The 18,301-nt window shown below is 47.6% G+C and overlaps 1 protein-coding gene across 5 annotated transcripts; it reads right to left on the bottom strand.

Moving 5' to 3' along the window:
• Positions 1-107: 107 nt before the first annotated feature.
• Tdg (thymine DNA glycosylase) lies at positions 108-16,694 on the bottom strand. Of its 5 annotated transcripts, none has more exons than XM_050145643.1 (10): positions 16,594-16,694; positions 13,166-13,302; positions 10,799-11,040; positions 9,082-9,151; positions 7,930-8,065; positions 7,704-7,786; positions 7,527-7,621; positions 4,396-4,567; positions 3,768-3,893; positions 108-3,510 (listed from the first exon to the last, which is right to left on the bottom strand). In XM_050145643.1, exons 2-10 carry the CDS (start codon positions 13,248-13,250, stop codon positions 3,371-3,373), a joined length of 1,149 nt encoding a protein of 382 aa, XP_050001600.1. In that variant the 5' UTR covers positions 13,251-13,302; positions 16,594-16,694; the 3' UTR covers positions 108-3,370. The 5 variants fall into 5 exon arrangements, with proteins under 5 accessions (XP_050001600.1, XP_050001601.1, XP_050001597.1 ...); XM_050145644.1 differs by having other exon boundaries at positions 16,639-16,669; XM_050145640.1 differs by having other exon boundaries at positions 16,487-16,632.
• Between the last annotated feature and the right edge of the window lie 1,607 nt (positions 16,695-18,301).

Genomic DNA, 18,301 nt, shown 5'->3' with positions numbered 1-18,301 from the left:
CTCATGCATTATTCTACCAGTTAAATACAATAGGAAGAAAACTGTCTTCAGGTCTAAAGCAAGGAAGAACACATCCAGTCTTGCTACAGAAAAGTCTGCACCTTAAGTATGGCCGTTCTTAACGTTTATTGTCAAACCATGAAGACCTCATGTGAATGTAAAGTCTCAGTGAAAAACTCCTGTGCTGTCATGTGCAGGAGACATCCATCACCCATTCTCCAGTCATAATTTAAAGGGATTTCTCTACTCAAGGAAGCCTATGGTAAAGCTACAACTGTTATTTCCGAAGCGATTCATAGTTCCATGCTTTACAGTCCCGACAACAGGGGCTCAGTTGATCCCGATCCCTGATGCACCCGCACAAAGCGTCCATGTAAACAGCAGTGCAGAACATCTTAGCGTCACATGACTCAGCCGCCAGTTTTGATCGGTGCTGTTTGAGTTGTCTGGCTGCTTTTCTGGGTGTCGCCAGGATTGTAGAATGTGATGACCGTCCCCTCTGCAGAGGAGCTGGACTCCTTCAAGTACAGTGACCTGCAAAATTTAGCCAAAAGGCTGGGCCTCCGGGCTACCCTGAGGGCAGACAAGTTAAGAGCCTAGAAAGCCCACCTGAATCCAGAAACAAGGGGGGAAAAAGTAAAAATTAGCTGAGAATCAGTCTCCTGTGCTGAGACAGAGATACAAATTAACTGTGAGGAGCAAGCTGAAGGAACCAGTTATGTCACCAAAGCAAGAAAGAGGCACAAGACAGTCCGTGGAGTTCCTAACTTCCAGGATCATTCTGAGGAAAGAAGTGACCCTACTATTTATAGAATCGAGAAAAGCAAAACCTCAGAACAACAAAGTCTCCACGTGTGACCCCACCTGGGAGTGCTTCAAAGGCCAGGCTGTGTTCGGGACCCCTAAGTTGGACCACAGAGAGGAATTCTACTACTGCAGTTACCCCATTCAAGCTGATGCTGAAGCAGCACAGACCCCAGGCTCTAGTAAGAAATCGGCGTTTGATCTCCAGGCAGGCTTGTCTCATCCCCTCAACTACAAGCCACGCAAGGGAAAGCTGAAACCTCGGGGCACTCTGAAGAAAACAGTTCTCTGAAGGAGTGTGCAAGCAGAGTTGGCTTACTTACAACCATGTCCACACCAGGGAAGAACACGAGAGGCATGAGCAAGAACGCCAGGAGAGGAAAGCAAAGGTTCTGGAAGCTCGCAGAAACCTGGTTCTGACCAAAGCCCAGCGATCCTGCTGATTCCTTGACTCCCGACTTGTTTCCTTTTGTGAATGTGTTCATCACCTCCTCTTTAGTCAAAAGCTCGTCTTCTCATAATTTGGAGAATCTGTTCTCTGTGTGTTACAGCTCCAAAAATACATTCTCACCCTAAAGCTCAGAACTAAAGTGGCTTTCACCTACTGTCCTGTCCAACTCTGCTTTTTTGAGACCTGTCCTTGGGGTTCTTGCCTACGTTTCCCATGTCAAGGTCCTGCTAGTTGTGAGAGACAACCTGAGTCCTTTCCCGGACAGAAGCGGTTCCCTCGTGCAGCAAGCCCGAGCAGAAGCCCGGCCTGAGAGTGTGAGTGAGATACAGTTCACAGGAAAGGGGGGGCTACAGAGGCCACCCCTGCGTTCACTGTCTGGAAAATCTAAGCACCTTCTGATTTGGTTAGGTCGCTACTTTATCAAGGTAAAAACATGCCTTAGCTTAGGAGCCTTGTTCAGATCAGTTCATGTAATTGCCAACTGTCTCTCATATTTTAAAACAGAATTCCTTGGCACTTTCTACTTGTTAGATAAAGAGCCATAGGGCAGAGGAGGTGCCTCAGTCGTACAGCCTTGGGTACCACACACTGGACCCTGGATTAGACCCTGGTACCAGTCTGAGAAACTGAGAACTGCAGCTGTCCAGGCCACCACCTGTCAGACCTATAGCTGTAAGGAAGAGAGGAGAGCAGCTAAACAGAGCCTTGAGTTCTCTCTGCCATGTGACGATTCTGAGCTGTGTGTAATGCTTATGATTGTCATAAATAAAGTTTTTATTTGTGAAAAAAATAAATAACATGACTCGTACACAGCTTGACCTACACTTAAGGAAAAATAAAACCCATCATTGCTACAGCTAAAAGGCATGTTATGATCCACAAGAAACTGCTTCTCTTATTTATAGAAGGACGGACTGTGGAATATAATAAAAAGCTCACGGACATTTCATACTGCAAACCAGCATGCTCCTTGGGTACGTACGCATCAAGACAGAATATTCATGAGCGATCAGGATGATCCAAGAGGCATTTCTGAATACGCAGTTTTATATCCACCAGCCCTAATGGGCTAGACGATTTGTAGCACCATGGAAAATGCATAACAGACCACAGAGGTAACAGCACACAGAGGACAGATGCTCCACAGATTATGGCTGGGGGTTGTGGTAGAAAGAGTTTTGGACTAAAGCAGAGGTGGTGATCAACACATTTACAAAAGGACACAAGTTGGAAGTTGGCCTGTTCATGAGGTTCACTCAGTCCACAGTAATAAAATGACAGTACTTTTTAAATTATTGACTAAAACCTTAGCACATCCCATGCACACATAGCACCAGTTTAAAAAGAATTATTAAAGAGCCCCAGCACCATGTCGCTCACCCTGAAAGTTCATTTCTTATCACAAATCAGAAGAGTGATAAACACTGATGGGGAAATTCAGTAAAATACACGACTGGCAAACTGTAAAAGGTCTACTGTGTTCTCAGGAACCTATCAGCTCAGCAGTTTCTGCCTCTGAGAGGACCAACACCCAGGAGTGAGAGGCCAAAGGCAGGGCTCAGGCCCATGGCCAGGCTATACTGTTTCTAGTACTAAGCAACTGCCATACACAGCATTTGGAGAGTGTGACTACAACCCCAGCTCCTGAAACTAACCAGGCTCCACTGGTGGTGGGTTAGCTTCTCACGTAGAAATCAGCACATCTGCCTTTTCCTACTGATTCTTACTAACATGCCCTTCTGAGGCTTTAAAAGGGACAAGGGCATATATAGGTATGCACAGTCAAGAATCAGCTATAAATATGCAGACTGCTGCGTTTTAAAATTACACCAAACTGATTTCCCAAAGAAAACCCGTTTCTTCATAAATCAAATATAGTATATAAAAAGCTGGAATGATGGGTAATTCAAATACAAAACTCAGGTACAAAACAGCCCATTTTTTCCTTCCAAACTACACAGGCTCATACAGTTGACTCTACTGTACAGACAGCTGCTCCATACAGAATTACACCCTAGTGTAAGGAACTATTCTAAGTCTTTAGGAGACCGAGGCTCGAGGTCCTGCCGACTGCATTAAAACTGCAGCACCGGGCAGAGCTGAGAAGCGCCGCCATCAAGCATGGCTTCCTTCCTGCTCGCGTGTCCCACAGTTACTGAACGACGGGGTCTGGTCTGTGCACGGCTGTGCCATCCACTGCCCATTTGCAATGTCGCCGGGAGCCGCTTCTCCTCTCAGCTCCGCACTGTTGGCTGCTGGGAAGGGAAAGGCATTAAAGAAGAATTATTAAAATACTAAGCGAGTTTTTCAGATCAATGTCAAGTTTCTACTAGATTTTCAGATCATTTGTTGTTCAGTAGATGGAATGGGTTGGTTTAGAAGCCATGACTCAGGAAAAGGATGTGAAAACCTTTAGTCACTTAATTGTAACAGTATTAGTATTCCTACACCAACAATTCCTTTCTGTTTCTGTTACGTTCCATCGCCTCCCAGTCCTCTGGAGGGAACATACTTAGCCCATTGGAAGGAAGGCTGCAGGGTTCACTATCACACGGGTTTCCGCTGTACGCACTGCCGTACGCTGCTTCGTAGCCCGGGTCATACTTCTCTTCCTTAACAGCCATCTTCTTCGCATCCTCTGTGGGAAGGTGGAAGATGAGTGAAACTGGGGTTGTGTGGAGTTTTCTATGCAAATTCAGCTGAGTCATATAAAGATTTGTTATTTTTACTCGTGTGTGTGAGTGGCATGAGCCCATACGCATGCAGGTGACCAAGGAGCCAGAGGGCAATGGATCCCCTGGAACTGGAGTCTCAGGGCTGTCAACTGCCTGAAGTGGGTTCTGAGAACCAAACCTGATCTACAAGAGCAAACAGTTTTGTTTTACCCACTGAGCGAGCCGTCCATCTCTCCAGCCCCATTTGCTATTTTTCTTAAAATTCTTTGTAACAAATACTAAATTAGCGAGGCAGGGAGGTGCTCCTTAGACCCAGAACAGGGGAAGCCGTGGTACGAGGAGATGTGAACAGACACTAGAGTCCATCACCACAGCATCTGGTTGTAATTTCCCTTCTTCCTGCTTTAAATCCACAACTTCCTTTCTCTTCTGTACATAAGAAATTGATAAGGGAAGGGAACAAACCTTGTGCAAGCTGCAGGTCAAACGTGTACTGCACCTCCTGAACGTCCGTGTTCCGTTCAATGCCCTTCAGCTGGTCTCTTAAGTCCTTCAGCTTAATGTAGTAATGCACCTTGTCCTGGGCGCGAGGAAACTGGGCACACCTGGCACTGGAAGACGGCATGACGTAGCAGAGCTGGGATCGACAAGGTTTCAAGTATAAGATTTTAACATTGAACTGAATCTACTCATACTCTGGTTAGAAAAACTTAGGTTTAATTGGCTTAATTGGTACTTAAAAAAGATGGCTCGCCCAGCATTCCTCTCAAGTTTTGTCTTTTTACAGTAAACCCGAATCACAATTCGAAAGGAACAGAAGAGTGCAGCACCACGGTGAAGCCCCTCCCAGCTGTCTCCATCCCTAGCTCCCTCGGCTGGGGCCTCACTCCTGAGTTCCCAAAGTGCGCGTGGGCGACCAGAGGCACTCAGGGCATCCTTTAATAACCTTCGCTCACCAGTGCATCTCAGAGATGTTCTGACCAGAGGGCAAGGCTAAAGGCCTCTTCTAACCCACGAACCAGAGCCAACTCTCTTCTAACCTACTAACCAGAGCCAACCCTAACCAGAGCAAACTCTTCTAACCTACTAACCAGAGCCAACCCTCTTCTAACCTACTAACCAGAGCCAACCCTAACCAGAGCAAACTCTTCTAACCTACTAACCAGAGCCAACCCTAACCAGAGCCAACTCTCTTCTAACCTACTAACCAGAGCCAACTCTCTTCTAACCTACTAACCAGAGCCAACTCTCTTCTAACCTACTAACCAGAGCCAACTCTCTTCTAACCTACTAACCAGAGCCAACTCTCTTCTAACCTACTAACCAGAGCCAACCCTAACCAGAGCCAACTCTCTTCTAACCTACTAATCAGAGCTGACTGCAGTTCAGGTTGTCTGCCTTCTTCTATCATTAACTCTGGGAATGCTCCCAGACAGCTACAGAGAAAGACACATTTATCATTTTGGTTGTTGACAAACTGTCCTTCAAGGAGCAGAAGTTGCTTTGTCCTCTCTACACATAAGCGAGGCATGCACTACTGTATTTATGAGGATTTTTAAAGTTGGTTTCTTTATTATGTAATTATTTCCTTTGAGGTTTCCTCATCATATAATTACTTTTCTTTGATTAGAGCATGTTTAAAGAAACTCCTAATTGATATGTAAGCATGCTTTATAACAGCACATTCAATTAAATGACCCAGAGTTGACGGGCTGGGTATGATGGTGCTTTAATCCGAGCACTCAGGGGGCAGAGGCACAGCCCGATCTACACAGTGAGCCCCACCCTCAACGCCCCCACCACACCCACACAAAGTAAAAGAAGAGTAAACTGTTTTCTCTTTGAGCTAAATCACTATAAACATCAACAGCTTCTTATTTCCTGGTAAAGAGTACACTAAGTGCAGGGCCACCGAGAGGACTGCCACAGTTGCCATAGTTACTTCTTGGCTGTCACTGACCCAGATCTAGAATCACCTGGGAAGGGGCAGGTTCATCTGAAGAATTATCCAGATCAGACTAGCCTGAGAGGCCCTTTCTTATTTTGGGTGTGAGGGGCAGGTATGTAGCGTGTACAAGTGGGAACAGAGGACAGACAACACGTGGGAGGCAGTTCTCCTCCTCCCACACATGTGTCTAGGCACTGAACTCAGGCTGTCAGGCTTGGAAGAAAATGTCTTAACCAATTCAATGACCATCCTGCCAGGCCCATAAGGCATTTTCTTAACTGCTAATATATATAGAATTAAAATGACAAAGTTTCTCTGTATAACAGCTCTGGCTGTCCTGGACCTCGCTTTGTAGACCAGGCTGGCCTCAAACCACAGAGATCTGTCTGCTTCGGCCTCAGTGTACACCATGTGGTTTTTAAAAAGCTGTGTCCAGGGCAGGCCTGGTAGCACAGGTTTATAATCCTGTCCTCTCCTCAGGAGGATAGCAATTCAAGGCCAGCCGCAACTGTAGAGCAATCTGAAGACAACTTGGGGCAACTTATTGAGACTATCTCAAAACAAAAAGTAAAAAGAAGGCTGTGGACATAACTCAGTAGCAGAGCATTTGCCTGGAATGTGAGAAACCTAGGTTCAATCCCCAATACCAGCCTCCCCACCCCCGGACACTGAATAATAAAAGAGCACCGTATGAAATCTATCTTGAAAAGGGCCAGGATATAGCGAAGTGGTACAGTAACTGCCTGATGCACACAAAGACCTCAGCACAACAAAATAACACCTTTTTTTTTGGTTTTTCGAGACAGGGTTTCTCTGTGGCTTTGGAGCCTGTCCTGGAACTAGCTCTGTAGACCGACCAGCTGGTCTCGAACTCACAGAGATCCATCCGCCTGCCTCTGCCTCCCGAGTGCTGGGATTAAAGGCGTGCGCCACTGCCGCCCAGCACAACAAAATAAAACAAGACAGCCAAACGCCTATATTCTTAAGTACTAAACAAAACTGAAACACATGTCTGCAGCAAAGATTCTGTGGGAACTAGTTAGAAAATCACTATACAGGACTGAAGGTAACTCAGTGGTTAAGAGCACTGATTGCTCTTACAAGAAGACCCAAGGTTCAGTTCTCAGCATCCACATGGTGACAGACAACTGTATCTCCAATTCCAGGAAATCTGGTGTCCTCTTCTGGCCTCCATTAGGACTGCACACGTGTACACACACATATATGCAAGCAAAACACCCATACACATAAAAAATAAGTAAGTAGATAAATAAATGCTAAAAAAAACCACAGTACTATCTCATGATATGAGATTATGTGGCAGTGCCAACAGAAGGATGGCTGGATGTTTGTCTAGCAAGTATTAAATATACAAATGAAGTAGTTAATCTTACCAGTGAGGCTTGTGTTTATATGTACATCTAAATTCTTAAATAACTGCCATTGAGGATATTCTAAATGTCCTGTGAGCCAGGTCCTCTGACATTCAGCTGACAAATACTTTTAAATAAAACTCTCATCGCATCTGGAAGTGTAAGCTGATACTTATTTACTAGGACAGGGCTTTTCTCATGACAAAACGGCCATGTCTGAACAACAGGGACAACTGGCCACAAGCCCTGGTCTCCAATGTACTTGGAGGACTTACGGTTTCTGTGTCTGGGATCTTGTGGGGTTGAAGCCCAAATTCCAAGTTCTTAACCTTTACTCCAAAAACTTCCTTACTGAAAATTTCATAAATACCTAAAATAGAATAACACAAGCATATTTAACACTGCCCTTGACATTAGCATAGAAAATATAAAACTGTGGAAGCAAATCTTACATTTTCCATTAAACACCGCTATTCGTGGCTGGTATTTCTGCAATTTCTGCACTAGGATTCGTCCTCCTTCCCGGAATTCCTTACTAAAATTGAAACAAGAAGCAGAGGAACACAAACACAGAGTGTACACAGCGTGCTACTTCAGGCAGGTCTCAATGACCATCATGCACCAATGTCCCCTGGACCCGAGGGCCCGCACCACCGCAAGCTCCGGCTCTACAGCTACCTGGACAGATCCTTGCTGCCTGGCGTCGTCCTCTCCACCATGTTGGTGAAGCCGATGCCGTACTTCCCAGGTAAGGTGTGGTCATCCATGTGGTTCAGCTGAACCTCACTCAGTCCTGACATGAACAGACACTTCCCTGGGAAAAGAGGACTCTGTCACTTCCACAGAAGGCAGAAAGCTTTCACCAAGAAACTGATGGAGTAGTCTACACTACACCTGGAGGGAGATAAAGGACTTACAGCCTAGCTCTAATCCCATACTGAAGAACGACAGCAGGCTGGATACCATGCTAACCTCTACGATGTTAATAACCATCACTTTCCTACAAGAAACTAGCATCTTTGCACACACAGCTTCAAACCGTGTTCTACCAGTTACTGGTACTGCCGCCATCTGCCTGTGGACTGCCCTCTAGACTAAAACACCCGGAGAGGAGGAAACTAAAACATTCTTTCTCAGAATTAAAAAAAAAAATAACAGGGACAATATGGTGCTAGTTTCAGAAGTACATTATGATTTAGGGCCTAAACATCTGGAATCTTAACTCTTTGATAAGGAGTGTTTGACACATGCACTGCTCTAGTAGGCAGTGGTGAAGCGTCTGTGTGAACGTCTTCCATATGCAGAGCAACACATACGAACATCTTACATACTCAGAGCAACACGTACGAACATCTTACATACGCAGAGGAACACATTCGAACATCTTACATATGCAGAGCAACACGTATGGATGTCGTCCATATGCAGAGGAACACGTACGAACGTCTTCCACATGCAGAGGAACACGTACGGACGTCTTCCACATGCAGAGGAACACGCACGGACGTCTTCCACATGCAGAGGAACACGCACGGACGTCTTCCACATGCAGAGGAACACGCACGGACGTCTTCCACATGCAGAGGAACACGCACGGACGTCTTCCACATGCAGAGGAACACGTACGGACGTCTTCCACATGCAGAGGAACACGTACGGACGTCTTCCACATGCAGAGGAACACGTACGGACGTCTTCCACATGCAGGGCACACAGTAGTAGCGTGCCAGCTCACTAGGGAAGAATGAGCCCTCGCTGCTATCATCTTCATAAAGTCAGCCCATTAATCCTAATAAGAACAGCTCATTCTCAAGTGGAAGTAGAACTTACAGAAATGGTTCCCAGGTCCAGGGTAGTGGTGCCCTTTATAAGCAGCCATCAGTCCTGGGTTGATGCCGATCTACAAAACAAAATAAACAGTTTTATCTGTAAAAATAGGTCTTAAGTTCTTCCTTTTAAAAAGTCTCTATTAAACAATAAATGAGTGGGGGCTATCTCTGATTCTTTGGTCTACTTGTAGGGTCCTTTCCCTCCTACTGTGCTGCCTAGTCCAGCCTAGACAGGATGGCCTGTGCCTGACCTGAGTGTAGCTTGTTATGCCACGTCTGGTTGATGCCCTCCCGGAGGCCTGCCCTTTTCTGACGGAGGCGGAGAGAGAGGTGGATCTGGTGGGGTGGGAGGGAGGCTGGGAAGAGGGGAGGGAGAGGAAACTGTGGTCTAGAGTTCCTTTTCTCATAAAAGGAAAAAAGAAAAAAAAAGAAAGCTGGGCTATGGTGGCACATGCCTTTAGGGAGGCAGAGGCAGGTGGATCTCTGCGTTCAAGGGCAGCTTGGTCTACAGAGCAAGTTAAAGGACAGTCAGGACTACACAGAGAAACTCTGTCTCAAAAAAACAAAACAAAACAAAACAAAACAAAAAGCCAGGGGGCTGGAGAGATGGCTCAGTGGTTAAGAGCACCAGCTGCTCTTCCAGAGGTCCTGAGTTCAATTCCCAGCAACCACATGGTGGCTCACAACCATCTGTAGTGATATCTGGTACCCTCTTCTGGCGTGAGGGCATACATGGAGGCCAAATGTCATATACATAATAAATAAATAAATCTTTAAAAAAAAAAAAACAGAAAAAGAAAAAAAGAAAAGGTAGAGCATTTAATAAGAAAAAGGATCAGGGAAGGAAGGACAAGAAGGTAACTGGGGGGTAAACATAAAGTACATCATATACATATAACACAATGAAGCCTGGTATACTGCACTATTATGCTAAAAAAGAAAACAAAAAGTCAGGCTTAAGCCTTCAGACTTTTATACAGGAGTGCCAGATAAAATGGAATTGATTATAATTACTGCAGCATAGAGAAACTTCTTTCTAAAATTTGCTATTTTCAAAAGGCCAATTGGACCCTGTACTGAGACACGCTGCTTTCATTCAGGGAAGAGGTGGATTTTCCAGCAGCCAATCTGAGCCACGTCCTGCCAGCCTCCCAAACAGTCACTCACTCTACAGACCGCCTACAACGCTATCCACTGATGTTCATTTGGTTCTGGTTTCTTAAAGTTACAGACCTACGCTCAAAGTACTGTCCGGCTGGATGTGTGGCACAGGCTTGTAATAGAGTCAGAGGTACCAAGGGTTGTTGCGAGTTTGAGGCCAGCCAGGGCTACACAGTGAGTCTATCTCAAAATATCAAGAAGCAAAACCACCCCAGTACTGTCATTTCCCGAGAACTACCAACTATCATGCAACCTAAGTGGTTCACACGATTACTTCACTCAGTGCGACCCTGTGAGGGAGAAACTCAGGCTTCTCCAGTGATAAAACTGTAAGATGAAGGCTTGCCCGTGGCCTCCCTTGTTGGGAGGTGTGAACGCAGGCAGCCCCATCTCAGGCTCACCTCCTACTCACCCCATGCAACACAACCTCACGAAGGTAACACCACTCAGCCCCAGAAGGGTCTCAGAAACCTGTTCAGAAGAATGTGATTTGTAGGGACCACCGCTAAGTTAATCCTCTAGCGATATTTACTGTCAGGAAGGACAAAGATTCTTACGATCACAATGTCCAGATTGAAGGTCAAGATGTCGGGCAGTGTCTTGGTGAGCAGCTCAGCTTCAGAAACCCCATTGAAGCGGTCCACTTTCCTCTTCACTTTAAACGTGTCAGTAATCTTCTCTTGCTTCTCTTTTGACTTTGTGGCCTTGCCAGATCTTTTTGACCCAGCAGGTTTTTTGGGTTCCACGGAGTCCTGGGGTTCTGATGCTCTGGTTTTTCTTTTCCTTCTCTTTGGAGCCTCTGAAACACAGGGATTTACAGAATGTGGACCTCCACAGCAGCCAGCCATGAACACCCGTGCTATCCGATTTCCCCACGCTGGCTTCTGCAATGTGTCCCCTTTCCTCTTCATCCAGGCACATGTAACTGAGTGGGATCCCTCTGTGTGCTGTGAACACCATCGGTTAATACAGATGCTGCTTTGAGCTATAGCAGAGCAGGGCAGAACAGAGCTAGGCGGGGAAAACCACACTGAATGCTGGGAGAAGGAAGGCGGAGTTGGGGTGTCACTGCCACCAGAGTCAGACATGCCAAAACTTTGCCAGTAAGCACCGCCACATGGCAATACACAGATTAATGGAGATGGGTTCGTTTAGGACATATGAGTTAGCCAAAAATACGCTTAAGCTATGGGCCAAACAATATTACAAGTAATATAGTTTCTGTGTGATTATTTCGGGAGTCTGGGCAGCCGGGAACACACAAGCGGACTCCTGCAATGTGAGTCACAGACTGATTTCCTATACAGTCTCACTTGCTTTCCCCAGGGAACCACTTTATAGGAATTCTATCAGTACATGAATAATTAAGTAAGCAGATTTTTGAACAAAGCCGAACAAGATGGTGCACATCTTTAATACCAGCATTCAAGAGGCAGAAGCAGGCAGGAGGCAGCTCCAGCCAATAAGTGAGGTGCAGCCCTGGAGCGATGCACCAACTCTGAGCACATCCCTCGTGTAAATACTGCCACCACTACGCCACCTCCATCCCTTCAACCTCCTGGCCTCTCTTCTAATTCTTCACCCCAGTGTGTGGCACTTTCCGTAACCAACAGCGCTTTGATAATGTTTGAGTCTGTCCACCAAAAGCCCCGTGTTTGATGTTTAGTCCTCTGGGAGCTGTGGAACCTTTAAGGCCCCTGGGTTGGCTGGAGGAACGCCTCAGAAGGCACTAACAGATCCCTGTCTCTGGGGCTCTTTTGGGGGATGGGATTCTCTCTCTTACACACACTCTGCCACTGTGGTGCCAGCTACCACGAGGTCTTCCCCAGAGCTGAGCGGATGCTGGTGCCATGCCCCTTCTCAGGGCTGGAGAGATGCTCAGTGGTAAAGAGCACTGGCCGCTCTTGCAGGGGACCTGGCACTCGCAGGGCGGCTCACAACACCTGTAACTCCAGTTCCAAGGGATCTCACACCCTCTTCTAGTCGAAGGTACCATATAGGCATGTAAAACACCCATACACATAAAACAACACAATAAAATATTTAAAAAAACTTTTAAAAAATGTCACTAGGGGCTGGGAATGTATCTCACTGGTCAAGAGCAGATCAGCTATCCCTCCAGAGGACCTGAGTTCAATTTTTAGCACCCACATGGCATCTCACAACTGTCTGCCACCTCAGTTCCAGGGATCTGATGCCCTCTTCTGGCCTCTGTGGGCCCCAGGTACACATGTGTGTAGACACACAAACAGGCAAAACACACATAAATATAATAATGTCACCCAGCGTCAAGTATGTCATTATAATCATGTACTGGACCACGACAAGTACTTTTGGGCTTCTCCTTTTCCTTCGGCATTTACATGAAATACAGTAACTCTAGACTAGCAATCCTACCTCAAGTATTTCCCAACTTTCCCCAATTTTCCTCCTATCTTCCTCAGGTTATAAACAGTCTCTAATCCACTCCCCGCCGTCAAGCCTGTCTTGCTCTTCATCTACCCTCCAGACTGACTAAAATGCCCATTTAAGTCACTTCCTCGCCCCCACTCTCAACAGCCCTCCACTGCTCAGGGTCAACACAAGCCTGACTGCCTCCTCTGGCCCCACTGCCCACCATTTCCTCCTCTACTTCAGAATCCACACAACCGCTCAGGGTTTTGGCTGCCATGCCTCACTCTGCCCCCTCAGTGGCACCTTCTCTTCTCTGTCACTCACGGAATGTCGCTTTAACGACCTTTAGAGCTCGTGTTGGTGTTCTGCTGCCTGAGCCCAAGTCAGATGCTAGTGACGTAAGGTCTCGGGTTGCCATTTAGATCCCCTCTACAGCACTTAGTGTGCAGATGTGGAACATGTGTTTACTACTGCTTTACCAAGGGAGGAGGCATTGGGGAGTGCTTTTAAAACAGCATGCTAAGAACTACCTGGTACAGGTTCAGGTTCCTGGGCAGGAGCTTCTGCTGGCATCTGCTGGTCAACCGTCACCGCCATGTTGGGAGCCTCGGCCATCCTTTGTTGCAATGGAAAGGGGTGAAAACTCTGACCCTGCTCCAGAGAACAGCTGAAAGAACAGTCGGGTAACAAGTTGTGAGTATACGTGATCAGGTGGACAGATCTTCAGTATCCAGGTATTTTATAGCCAGACTGTAGTCATTACTCAGAGACAACAGGCGAGGAGGAAGGCTGACCCTCCCAGGGTGCGCTGCTCCCTGTGGTTCACCAAGTCTTCACCACACAAACTGACTCACTGTGAAGTGACCGGATGTGCCACTGAAGCCGCCAGTCCTGTCAAGTCCCCTATACTCTCTCTGAAACTAGATCGCAGCAACTTTCTAGTGGATAGCCTTGAAGGACTATCAACCCATCGATCCGTATGAATTAAAAATATTCACAAGTATAATTTATATCCCCATCTTGGCACAAAGATTTCCCCATCCTAACAGTGTAACTTAGGTATTCTTCTGGTTTGTATGTGTGTGTGTGTGTGTGTGTGTTTGTTTTGAGACAAGGTTTACCTGAGTAGCCCTGGCTACTGCCTCCCAAGTGCTGGGATTAAAGGTGTGTGCCACCACTGCCTGGCTGTTTGTGTGCTTTTTTAATGAATCCACTGGACTTGGTTTTTATTATTGTTGGCTTGTTTTAGCTGTTGCTTGTCACTTCCTGGACAGGAGAGTTGGATTTTAAGTATCTGTTTAACTGAAGAAACAGACACCTCCGGACTGTCTTCTGAACAAGACTTACACTTAATGAAGTGTAAAAGTGAAGTATGCAGGCCTTGCTGGCAAGGAGAAGTGCACCTGTTATCCCAACCCTGGTGAGGAGAAAGCAGGGCTGTGAATGCCAGCTACAGACAGACCCCGACTCAAAACAGAAATCAAGCGAAAAACCAAAACCCACTCCAAACCTACGCCTTCAAATGAAGCAATATCCAAAAGCCTTTCTTTCTTGGGGAAAAAAAAAAAAAAAAACCAAAGACAACAGGAGCCCAATCGTAGCGAATAGAACTTTGTCTTCAAAGGTTCAGCACCAGTGAGGAAAAATAGTAACTATCTCTTTTAAAGTTTTATTTCTTTAAAATGCACGCACACACACATGCATGCAGAGCCAGGAGGTGGTGGTGCTCGCCTTTAATCCCAGCACTCAGGAGGCAGAGGCAAGGCTCTTAGTTACAGTGCCATCATGGACTAACTCTATGAAACTCTAAGCAAGCCCCAATTAAATGCTTTCTTTTTTAAAAGCCGGTCATGGCGTCCCTTCCGGGCAATAGAACAGTAACTAAGACACATGTGCATATCTTTTTTCATTTAGTCTTTAAACCTTGCTGTAAATAATATCCTTTCAGTTATATAGTAGAAAGACACAGAATGTTATACACAGCCACTGGAGACACCTCCTGAGCTGTACCCACGTCCTAGGTGTGTGCTACACTTTTACACTAAGCACCACCCCACCAAGCTTGGACCAGGGACATGGTTCAGCAGACAAAGATCCCTGCCACCAAGAATGGTAACCTGAGTCTGATATCTGGAACCCACAAGGTGGAAGAAGAAAACAAGCTCCAGTCAATTGTCCTCTGATCTCCGTATTTGGGCTGTGGCGCCTGGGCATCCCCACACATAGGCATGCCGGAGTACACACGTGGGCGCACGCACATACACAATAAACGCTAAAAGTAAAATAATAAAAAGTGCTTTTGCACAACCCTTTCCACTACCTGTCAGGCTTACTACATCTGCTTTGCCCTTTCTCGTCCTGGCATTCTTCTGTGCAGTGCCGTCTGAGATCCTGCAAAGGAAAGGCCTCCAGCAACCGACTGCTGAGGGCACCACCACACTCTGAGCACCTCCTCGGTTAACTTCCCTGCAAACACCCTAAGGAAAGATCGGGAGCTGTGTTGTCTAGGCGATTCTAATGCAGGAAGAAGGTGATGAACTATTACAGGACCTAGACCTGCCATTCTGTGTCAATCTCAAAAGCTCCATGAAAGAGGCCGGTTCTTTTCTTCCCTTATCTGTTGGTGTCAACTGCTCCCTGGCCTCTTTCCTTCTCAAACTGCCTTCTCTCTTAGGCCCCTTCTTCACTCCCCTCCCCGTTCCCAGGACTGATTCCTACAGCTGTCTGTGGTTTCTCAACACACACACACACTCACGCACGCACCGAATACTCCAAATACAGCACCAGCATGAAACTGAGTAGTTTCCCTCTTCCTGGGGACAAGCTATTATATGGTTTTCCCTGCACTTGTTAAGACTATGCCTCGTTTTGTTAACGCTTCACCATCTCATTCATTTAGCTCTTATTTATGAGACTGATTCAATCTATCAGTTCTACAAAACCCTCTGAAAGTTAAGCTGGGACAGACATCCCTTTCATCAACAGGCCACTGGCACCCTGCAGCTGGTAAACTGTTGAGGAACAGAGTTGAGGACAGATGGATCTACAGTGTGTTCTTGAGTCTTTCGGCTGTAAGCCAGGCTTTCACTTCAGCCTCGCGATCTGCCATCAGCCCCCACGACCCGTTCAGAGGTGTCAGACAGCGCAGGGAGGAAGAGAGGATGAAAGCTTGCCTAAGTTCATCGTCCAATTCGCTGCGGAGGGAGGCACGCTAATTCTTCACCAGGCCTAATAAGTTAACAAGCATCAGTTTATCTGCGGAGGTCCTGCTATCTTGTTTTTCTTATCTCAGCCAAGCGACGGTGGAGCGAACCTTTAATCCCAGCACTCGGGAGGCAGAGGCAGGCGGATCTCTGTGAGTTCGAGACCAGCCTGGTCTACAAGAGCTAGCTCCAGGACAGGCTCGAAAGCTACAGAGAAACCCTGTCTCGAAAAACAAAAACAGCCACAAAAAGAGTCTAAATCTCCAGACCTATACTTCGGCAACATCCCCGTGACATCATCCTCTGCAGGGCCACCGGAGAGGTACAATGACTGGATAGCTCTCCTTGCACATTACACACGCACACTCCACAAGCGAGAGCATTCACCCGGCGACCCCATCAACCGCGCCCCCGCTGCATCATCACTGCTCCCGGTGACCCAAGGTGCAGAACCGCGTACGGGGGCTGCGGCCGCGCGCGCCGCCTTTTAAAGCTCGCGGGTACCCGGGCCCGGCGGACCCCCTCGGGCTGGGGGAGGAGAGGGGAAGTAAGGGGAGAGGCGGGCCGACCCCCAGCGCGCACGCGCAGGCCGGCCTTTGTGCGGGCCGCGGCCCCCGGGCCGACCCCAGCCGCGAGCGTCCGCGTTACCTGCGCGCGCCCTCCGCGTCCATGGCGGCGCCGCTCAGGGTGCGGCCGCTCGTGCCGGGGCCCTCGGGCGCCCGCTCTGCCGCTCGGCGCGCGCGCGGAGGACTCACCACGCGATCGGGGGCGGCCGGCGGACGGATGCGGCGCTAACTCACCGGGCGCACTTCCGGCTCCCTCCGAAGAGGAGGCGGCGCGCCGTCATGTGACGCCGGCCGCCGCGTAGCCTTTCGGGAAACTGACGCTGGGCTGACGTCAGCTGTTGTGGGCGCTCAGTTTCCGGTCCGGCTTTGGGATGTGTGGGTGGACGTTTAGGCTTGGTGACAACTTCATGGCTTTCGACCCCAGATTTTGTGCTCTGCCTGTCATTTTCGGAAGGCCAAAGCAGGCCGATCTGAGTTCGAGGCCAGCCTGATTTACACCGTGAGTTCCAGGACAGCCAGGGCTACACAGAAACCCACTCTCAAAAAGCAAAAACAAAACACAATAAAAATAGTAATAATAATAATAAATTTAAACTGTAACTGTGATGGGGAGTGGGGGATTTTCTGTTTGGAAATGGAAAAGCTAAGAGTTGGAGGCTATTGCCTTTTGGGCCTCAGTTTATGAATCTGTAAAGTGAGGCTCTTTGTAGCTGGGCGAACACTAACCTTTTAAGTCCATGACGCTGCGTGCATCGCGGCTTCCCTCGATCTTATACACCAATCCCACTTTTACTTCTCAGCGGTTCTTGGTTTTAGAGACGATCTCACTGCACCCCTGCCTGACTTAGAACTTTGTGGCCGCAGTGCAGACTGGCCTCAACAACCTAAGTCAGTCTCTTGGGTTCTGACTGGGATTACAAGCGTGTGTCACCACAAGTGGCTTTGGGAGTTCTCGGAATGGGTTTTTGTTTCTTGACTTCTGTCACAGTTGTTAGCGCGAGACTCCCTTAGACAACTCTTCTAGTGAGAAGCTTTCCTGGTTTCTTCAGGTTACACGATGAGAAACATGGATATGTGAATTAGACTTGCCTAGTTTGTGTCACGACAGAGGTTCATGTGTCAATTTACAAAGACTTCTCCCTCCTGTGATACGTGAGCCCAGAGAGGGTCATGGGTTTGTGCTCCACGTCTTTCATTCTGGGATATTTTAACAAAAGCTGACAGGTAGTTAGTGGGGCCCATTCCTTTAATGCCAGCGCTCAGTGGGAGCAGAGGCAGGCGAATCTCTGAGATTGAGGTGTTCAAAGTGAGTTCCAGGATAGCCAGGGCTGTTACAGAAAAACCCTGCCTCATGAAAACCAAAAGGGGGGGGGGGAAGGAAGGGGAGAGAGAGAGAGAGAGAGAGAGAGAGAGAGAGAGCGAGCGAGCGCGCACCGGGAACCAAGCCAGAGACTTAAAAACACATAGAGACACAGAGAGACATGGACACGGGTCATCCTTGATATATAAGAATGCCAACTTTATGTGCTCAGGGGCAACTTATAGAGTGCTCTGGCCACGCCCCAGCTCTCGGGATCTTTCAGCTGCAGGCCTCGTCAGAACCCACTTCACCATCAGGGTCTCGTGCTCAGAGCAGCTGCAGGCAAGGGCTCATGCTCAGCTGTCAAAGTATTGATGTCCAGTAATCAAAAGCCCCCTTTGGTTCACCTAAGTAACATGCCCATTCAAAACACACCAACTCATCCTAACACTGGGTTTCCCCTTTTACATTTATAAACTTCCATTTGCCTATGGGTCATGTCTGTCTCCTCTCTATCTAGAGGTAATCCTTTGTAGTCGGTCTGTCCTCCTCCTGCCCCCAAAATAATCCTCCACTTTCTCTCCTGTTCCCTTCCCC

This window comes from Alexandromys fortis, unplaced genomic scaffold (assembly GCF_014885135.2).
Source record: "Alexandromys fortis isolate MF-2015 unplaced genomic scaffold, M_Fortis_MF-2015_v1.1 scaffold_50, whole genome shotgun sequence".
NCBI classification, from domain to species: domain Eukaryota; kingdom Metazoa; phylum Chordata; class Mammalia; order Rodentia; family Cricetidae; genus Alexandromys; species Alexandromys fortis.
This window is presented reverse-complemented; position numbering and strand designations above follow the sequence as displayed.